This window comes from Lactuca virosa, chromosome 6 (genome assembly GCF_052849685.1).
Source record: "Lactuca virosa cultivar CGN04683 chromosome 6, Lactuca_virosa_CGN04683_v6, whole genome shotgun sequence".
In the NCBI taxonomy this organism is placed as follows: Eukaryota; Viridiplantae; Streptophyta; class Magnoliopsida; order Asterales; family Asteraceae; genus Lactuca; species Lactuca virosa.
Window position 1 is genome coordinate 113,370,374 of NC_136431.1, and position 8,658 is coordinate 113,379,031.

At 31.4% G+C, this 8,658-nt stretch overlaps 1 protein-coding gene across 1 annotated transcript in view; it reads left to right on the forward strand.

Annotated features, from left to right (window-relative positions):
* LOC145121111 (uncharacterized) overlaps positions 1-8,138 on the forward strand; it is a 32,406-nt gene extending 24,268 nt beyond the window's left edge. Inside the window, exons 9-24 of the mRNA XM_079056894.1 lie at positions 359-539; positions 1,148-1,176; positions 1,319-1,467; positions 1,835-1,937; positions 2,100-2,195; positions 2,273-2,325; positions 2,413-2,536; positions 5,928-5,990; positions 6,077-6,136; positions 6,225-6,386; positions 6,625-6,698; positions 6,778-6,871; positions 7,064-7,200; positions 7,302-7,382; positions 7,464-7,569; positions 7,836-8,138. Coding sequence (XP_078913020.1) covers positions 359-539; positions 1,148-1,176; positions 1,319-1,467; positions 1,835-1,937; positions 2,100-2,195; positions 2,273-2,325; positions 2,413-2,536; positions 5,928-5,990; positions 6,077-6,136; positions 6,225-6,386; positions 6,625-6,698; positions 6,778-6,871; positions 7,064-7,200; positions 7,302-7,382; positions 7,464-7,569; positions 7,836-7,907 — 1,584 coding nt within the window. The 3' untranslated portion in view covers positions 7,908-8,138. The remainder of the gene's footprint in view (positions 1-358; positions 540-1,147; positions 1,177-1,318; positions 1,468-1,834; positions 1,938-2,099; positions 2,196-2,272; positions 2,326-2,412; positions 2,537-5,927; positions 5,991-6,076; positions 6,137-6,224; positions 6,387-6,624; positions 6,699-6,777; positions 6,872-7,063; positions 7,201-7,301; positions 7,383-7,463; positions 7,570-7,835) is intronic.
* The last annotated feature ends 520 nt before the right edge of the window (positions 8,139-8,658 follow it).

The window sequence follows — 8,658 nt, forward strand, 5'->3', positions numbered from 1 at the left end:
ACCAAACAATTTCAAAATTATAAACAAAAACAATTAGATGAAACTTTATTGATAGGAAAAAAATATAAATGTGAAAATTTGCTATGAGCACTAGGCAAAATATCTATTTATTTTTAGAGATTTTTATTTTGCGTCTTATATTATATGCTATGCTGTGAAGGTTGTAATGTTATTTGGATCTTTACTATTTTTGGTGATTAATATATATATATATATATATATATATATATATATATATATATATATATATATATAAAATTTACTTCATTTTTTATCAAGTTTTTGTTATTACTATCTAGTTTAAATTTATGTAAATGTAAAAATGTTTTAATGGTTTAACTATTAAATTAAAATGCAGAACCTTGATGACAATGAGCTACCTTTTCTAGTCACTCTAAATCCTTCTGAAACACCAAAAAGTACATTGCATAAATGGTCACTAGGACTGTCAATTCCATCAGTTGCAGCAACAAAGGCTGTTCTTGAGCTTGATTACATCCAAGGGAAGCGAAAAATTTGGTTTTGTGGAGGATACCAAGGTAGTATTTTTCCTTTTTCAGTCTTCATAGATAAGTGTCATGAACTCATGATACTCCCTTCCGGTAGATAATCAAGAGCCTCTTTCATCTAAACAATACTTCACCATCTCATAATACACTTTCATAATTGACTTTTGAATGCCAAACACCCAAATCTAAAATTTAGAAGTAATATGAACGATGTCTTGGCCCTTCAAGAAACTATAAGATGATATTATAATGCGAGGTTTATTGTACGTAGAAATTGCTTATGATTTCATATATATTTGAGCTTGATGAAAGCAATTTAATTCATTAGATAACTAAAGGTCATACGTAAAAATTGTTTATGAGATTAAGAGAGTGACATGCAGAATTTATTTTGAAATTGATCATTGTTTCATAGAACCTAAAAGGGTTTATGTAATATTGTTTAATATCATCCCTATTATTCTCATGCATAAACTCTACAAAAGGTTAATTCACATCACCGTACCCTTAATATCAACCACTTTTTCTTGAGTTTATGATTATATAAGAAATAAGTGTTTCAACTCTAAGTATTTTCCGCTATGTTCAAACTTTAATTACTTCATCTGAATTTTACAACATATAATTTATCTTTATAGGTTACGGGATCCTCGAGGATGGTGTGAAGGTAACCTATTACACAAATTATATTACATGCATACCTCTTTTGTAGATCAAATAAGTATTTCAGTACATAATTTGGTTCAAATTTTCATAAATAAAGAACACATAAACATTAATGTCTTACATGGCTTTTCATTGTCTTTCAGGCAGGCATGGTTGCGGCAAATGGCATTCTTAAAAAGAGTTGTGAAATTCTCAACAACCCGAAAACTATGCTACCATCTTTGATGGAAGTTGGTGCGAGGTCACTTGTTGTTGGGTTCCTTCAAGACTTTATTGCTATTGGCACTTTAATGTGAGTCACATTCTTTTACACACACACAAATATATATATATATATATATATATATATATATATATATATATATATATATATATATATATATATATATATATATATATATATATATATATATATATATATATAGTGATCAGGGTTGATTTCACACATAAGACAAGTTAAGCATCTCATTATATAATGTTATCTAACTTTTCTAAGGACTAACCATGAATTTGATTTGTAAATATATAGCATTTCATTGGTATTATCTCTTCATCTTTATTTTGGCACAACAAACACATAACTGTTTTATTTTGGCCTATTTATTCCATTTCTAAATAAAGGTTGGTATTAAGCATAGCCTTATTTCAATTTCTTATAGTTTATTGGAAGAAGGTGGTGTAACTTTCACATTTGAAGGAACAAGAAAGAAGAATCCTTTAAAAGTTTATCTGAAAATTCAAAATCCTCGATTTTATTGGAAGGTCAATGCTCTAACTTTGTTTTATATCTCTTGGGCATGGTTATCACTATATTAAGACTTTATGATCTCTTACAATAATAGCTCAAACATCCATGAACATGTTTAATTATGACAATTATCTAGTAATACTCAAATGATTTGCGATGCACAAATCCATTTGCAGCTTGCTACAGAAGCTGACTTAGGTCTAGCTGGCGCATACATTAATGGGGACTTCTCCTTTGTTGATAAAACAGAAGGCCTATTAAACATGATTATGGTAAAATTCATCGCTTATGGTTTCTATTCAAGTGTATTTTTCTCGTGCTTTCACATTAAAGTATGCTAGTTTTGCAGATTTTCATTGTAAACAATGAATTAAAAAATTATTCCTCAAGGTCTAACAAAAGGTAAATATAGCTTATACAAAACGATCACATGTTTCACAGTTTATAATTGTTCATTAAATTAATAGAACTCATTGTTTGTGGATACAGAGGTTGGTGGACGCCAGTGCTTTTAACATCGATAATAGGATCGGCAAAGTATTTCTTTCATCATGTTTTGATGCAGAACTCTGTTACTCAAGCACGTAGGAACATATCTCATCACTATGATTTGGTACGTGGAAAATTTTACATCTTAATTGTACAATCTTTTTTATCATAATGTTACCACACTATGTAAAAAATATTACAACATTCACCATAAAACGATAAACAAGCATAAGAAAAACTAAATATACAATGATATATTGGCGTGGTGCAGTAACACCTATATCCATGATAACATGCCTAGCTAAAAATGAGCATCCATTATGTTGGAAAATCAAGTACACGATATATGTTAGGCATTCTTACACCATAATCCTTTTAAGAATTTGCCTAACGATTCTAATCATTATGGTTTTTAGTCGACATGATATCCCCTCCTCTTCTATACAAGATGGTTCGAGACCATGAATCAGTGTCTCTCCTAAAGATACTTGTGCCCTTTTCAGGCTAAATATTGAATTGGATGTTACAAACATCAGAGTTGTGAATGCATTATAACATTGTACTAAACATGTTTTTCAAATGTTTATGTTACAAGAAGATATTCAACTCGCTGAAATATCTACATACCATCTGAATTCAATTTAAACAATTTTACAAGTATTTTAATTATATATCATAGGAACATTCATTAATCACCCTATATCCAAAATCTTTTATCATTATCCAAAAGTTTCAATGGACTAAAGTTTTCATCTTAGTCATTCTCTTTCATTTTTTTTTTTCATGAATCTTCAGTGTCTTCAAAAATCTTCATATTTATCATCATGCCTTTAACACAAATATTCTGCAAAACAAATTGACATTGTACGTTGGACCCTGCAAGGGGGCACGTCCCCCTTGATACCACCTTTCTCTATGTTAAGGATTTTGTCTTATAGAGAAGTGTGCATCCCGCATCATCTAACTTGTACTAGATCACATTTTAAATCCATATTAGCACTCCTGTTAGTTCTAAATACATGAAATGGTCGCTGACACTAAAATCGCCAATACCTATCAGTTTCATTTTCACATTATTGATTTTTCTACTCTTTTGTGTACTATTAAAATGAAGCATTAATAGAAACATGTGGCTATTTCTACGCTAAAATATATTGGTTGATCTTTCTCACTAAATTCTTTCTACTACACTTGTGTTAATGCTTCACTGTCATAAATTGTTATAAGAGCTCAAGGGAAGGTAATTTTCAAACACATTGACAAATTTCAAAGAGTTAAGGGATGTATTTCTTACAAGGGTCACTTCAATGGAAAGTACAAACCACACCGTAAAGGTTCTAAACCCCATAATGTGGTGTGGTGCGGTTTGATACAATGCAGGCGTTTGTGCGGTTTGATCAACAACCTTTTTAAGTATTGCATTACATTAGTAGTACATGCATTAAACTTTCTTTACTTATGTTTTCATATTTTATATATAAAATTTAAAACTTCCATATCATCTTCCAACTACGTTAACAAAACATGAACATAAGCCCACAACCTCAACTTTTACACAGCACAACAAGATTGGCTAGATTTTATTTTTTTTCTTTTCATTTTAATAACTCAATATTAGATAATATATTTTTTAAAAGCTTTAAAAATATATATCAAAATTTATGGTTTTTAATTCCTATAAATAGAGTATAATATTGATATATTTTTAATATATATATATGAGTAAATTACACGAATGGTCCCTACGGTTTAGGGTAATTTGCACGTTTGGTCCCTAACTTATTTTTTAAACTCGGAAGGTCCCTACTGTTTGTTTTTGTTACGCGTTTGGTTCCTTTCTTACCTAAAAAGACTATTTTGCCATTGATTTTTTAATTTATTTAAATAAACAGACCCCCAACCCCACCCCCTCACCTTACCTTACCTACCTTACCATTTTCCCTATTTAAATAACACTCTTTTTAGGTAAGACAGTGACCAAACACATAACAACAACAAACAGTAGGGACCAAGCGCGTAATAAAAACAAACAGTAGGGACCTTCCGAGTTAAAAAAAATAAGTTAGGGACCAAGCGTACAAATTACCATAAACCATAGGGACCATTCGTGTAATTTACTCTCTCTCTCTCTCTCTATATATATATATATATATATATATATATATATATATATATATATATATATATATATAAAACTCTCATATACAATGTATTGTTGGTTGTGTTGGGTTCTTGATAAATGGTAAAAAAAATGAGTTTAGTTGGTTTTATATGTGGATGTGAGAGAAAAAAAATTTAATGAAAAAACACGTTAGAACGGGTTGATAATAAACTTAGTCTAATAGCATCAACAATGCATAGTTCAATAGGAGAGTTGAGTGAGGTGATATGACTAGTTAACACTAAACAGATTAAACTCTACCATTGTGTGATGCCATGTTGGTATTCAATGGATATTGAGATCAGGAGCCTTTAAACTCTTTAATGGGCAAAAAAAGCTTTTTAATTATTAAAAATATATTCTACTGAACTTTGAGATCAAGAGCCTTTAAACTCTTTAATGGGCAAAAGAAAGCTTTTTAATTATTAAAAATATATTCCACTGAACTTTGTAGAGTTGAATGCATTGTAAGAATATTAATATAAAGTTGTATAGAAAGTAAAATGATGATGTATCAATACATTAAACTTTAATAAGTTCAATGCGTTGTGGATGCCCTAAAGACCATTATGAATCCGTAGATGAGGTTATGGCAGATTTGATTAATATGTATAGGTTCTATCTAGGAGTAGTATTGATATTGTGTAAGCTGTCTTCTAGTCCATTTGGAGGTTTCATAGTGTGATTACTGCCATGTTAAACGACCATGTATTGAAACTTTATTTGATGTTAAAGCCTTGTTGTGGATCACTTATAGTATGCGTAAAATATTATCTTGGATAGGTTTGATTGAGTGTCGATGCATTTTACAATGGCCTCAAACTTGCAATTGGTCTGTTTTTTTGTTTTGTTGCTAGCTTTAGTCTAGCAATATGGTTGGTATGGAGAAAAAAAGTATAGTATAAAACAAAGACATGATAATTCAGATAAAGACGGATGCAACACTATCCACGGTTGACATAGTTTTGCCAAAATATATAATGCTAGAAAATCTAAAATAACGAATAAAACCTGGAGCATAAAAAATTATGGCATTTAAACTACAAAAGTCTAAACAACTTGATTATGTAGTAAATCGGTTCATGATGTTTCATGGCCCCACAAGCAACATGTTTACATCGATTAATCCAGTTAACGCAATTCTATGTTCTTAATGTGGTTGATATTTTGTGTGTTGATGCAAGCCTCCTAGTGATTGTTGCAAAGTTCCTTTTCATAGTGTTGTCCATGAAATTTCATTATTGAATAAATTTTTTGTAGCTGTAAAATTATTTCTTAGAACATAAGTACATAACTTACCATATGTATTAGTTCCAAGTTATGTTATCGTGATATTCATCTGGTTTTCCTGTAGAGTAATGAGTTCTTTTCCCTCTTCCTTGACGAGACTATGTCATACTCCTGTGCGTTATTCAAGGTTAGGATTTCAAATTAGTTTTCAGTTTCATTGTTCCTTGTTATATATTCAATTAGCGTACTCATTTGTCATGGAACATTCACTAGAGCGCGGATGAAGACTTCAAAGCTGCACAAATGAGAAAAATATCTTCGTTGATTCAAAAGGTAAGTTTTTTACATATCTTGTTGTCGTTGTCTTAAAGAAAATGACCTATAGGAAACGACTGATGTTTTTCCTGTAAAACGTGTCTAGGCAAGAGTTGATAAGGACCACCAAGTTCTTGATATAGGATGTGGTTGGGGAACTTTAGCTATTGAAATAGTGAAACAAACTGGATGTAAATACACAGGCATCACCCTCTCTGAAGAGCAACTCAAATATGCAGAAACTAAAGTGAAGGAAGCTGGCCTAGAGGTATATATGGGTTTTAAGAAATACCGAAAGAAAAAGATAAGATTTAATTTAAAAGAGAAAATCACCATCAGATGTATTCTGGAATCTAGAATTTTATTTCCATGATCTCCTGCAAAGCTTTGAGTAATTGAGTTTCACTCGTCTTCCTCCTTCAAGTTCTTTAATAGACTTGATTTTTAGCATTCAAGTTTTTTTTCTTCCTTCCTAGAGTTTGTAATAAATCCACTTCATTGTTCAGGACAAAATCAAATTTCTACTATGTGACTACAGGCAATTGCCTGACACTTCCAAATATGACAGAATTATATCCTGGTGAGTTTGATCAAATCTCGTCTCTATGATTGCATTGAAACACATATGGTTGTCTAAGGAGCTGAGTGTGTATTTTCAGTGAAATGATAGAACATGTCGGCCATGAATATTATGAAGAGTTTTTTAGATGTTGTGAATCAGTATTGGCAGAGGATGGGATTTTTGTCCTGCAGGTATCTTCTGGACTCGATTTCTCTCTTTCTATGGGAGGAAACTAATTATTTTAATCGATCATATAAGGTCATATATAAAATCATTAGAAAGAGAAAGTGTATACTTCTATGAATTTATAATTACAATTCGACAAAAATGAACAATTTAAAGCATATTAGTAGCTTACAATTACAATGTTTGGAATATATTAGTTCATTTCAGTTCAAGATGCAAGATATGATGAGTTACGACGGACCCCAGGATTCATTAGAGAATACATATTTCCGGGAGGGTGCATACCTTCACTTACTAGATTAACATCAGCCATGGCTGCATCCTCTAGACTTTGGTAAGTGCTAAAATCATCGGAGATCACCATGTTACATGTAAAAAATTCTTTGTAACTTTTTTAGTTGCCTAGAATCTCATCAAATGCTTAACGTCTTGCAGTGTGGAGCATGTGGAGAACATAGGAGCACATTATTATCAAACACTCAGACACTGGAGGAAAAACTTAATGCAAAACCAAAGGTAAAGAAAGAAATTATCCTTTTATTAGTTGCTATCTCATTCATGACTTACCTAATGTTTGTTTATTTATGTAACTCCTAGCAAAATACTTGCGTTGGGCTTCAACCAAGAATTCATCCGTACATTCGAGTGCTATTTTGATTTTGCAGCTGCTGGCTTTAAGACCAAGACACTTGGGAACTACCAGGTACCTATTATATAACTTGAGCAGATATTCTAGCTACAACCATTAATTTCAAAATCATAAGTTTTTTCCTTCTCAAAATGATTTTGAAATTCTATACACACATATATGTTTGAATGTAATAGGCATGTTTTTAGAGTAAAAATTGCATTGAGCTAGTTTGATAGTTATGGAGTTACCATTTCTTCTTTTCCCCAATAATTATTGCAGCTATCATCCTTATAAAATACAAAAAATCACAATACTTTGTGTTTTATTGTTGATTGAAGGTTGTGTTCTCAAGACCGGGAAACGTTACCACATTTGGAGATCCTTACAAGGATGTTTTTTCAGCTTATTGAAAAATGTGTGCATCCATGTCGAAAAACCAACTTTAATAACTTCTTGCATGCAAAAACCAAATATATCATTCAGTATGGTTTCATTGGTCGTTCTTGTTATGTTGACTTACAAGGCTATATATCATATTGCTGTGAAACTTGAATTGGTTGAATATCATGTACTTTAACTTGAGTGTAATATAACTATAAACAACTAAATGTTGCATACTTACGTTTTTTATGATTCTAGAAGTTGAGTGCTGATTCCAACATACTTAGAGTCTGCAAATCGCAACTCTAGTTACGTGGTTATATCGAGTGCTTTATTTTTTACTCGATTTTCTTGATAATTAATCATCCTCAAGAAAAAGTCAGTGATACGAATGTTCATGTGCTATGTACCACCAAGAGTACTATAGGTGTATTGTAGAAGAAAGAGAGGGGAAAATATGGAAAATGCTTAAAGTTGGTTAGAAAGGAGATTTCTATAAATAAGGCAGGATATGGCTTGTACCAGATGTCTAGAATTTTACTCATTGTGATTGGCTCTTGAGCATTATAGTTAGGAGAGAGGGATATTCCCGCGACCACTTTTTGGTTATTGCAAATATTTTGATCCTTTCATCTTCTTCTTCTTTCATCATCTTCTTCTTCTCTAAGACTATCCTTCTTATTGCTTAATCAGTTTCATAGTTTCATCACTGGTCCGACCTGATGTGGCCTGCTGGGTTTTAGAAATCAATGGAGACACAAGGTCAACAAAATTGAATGG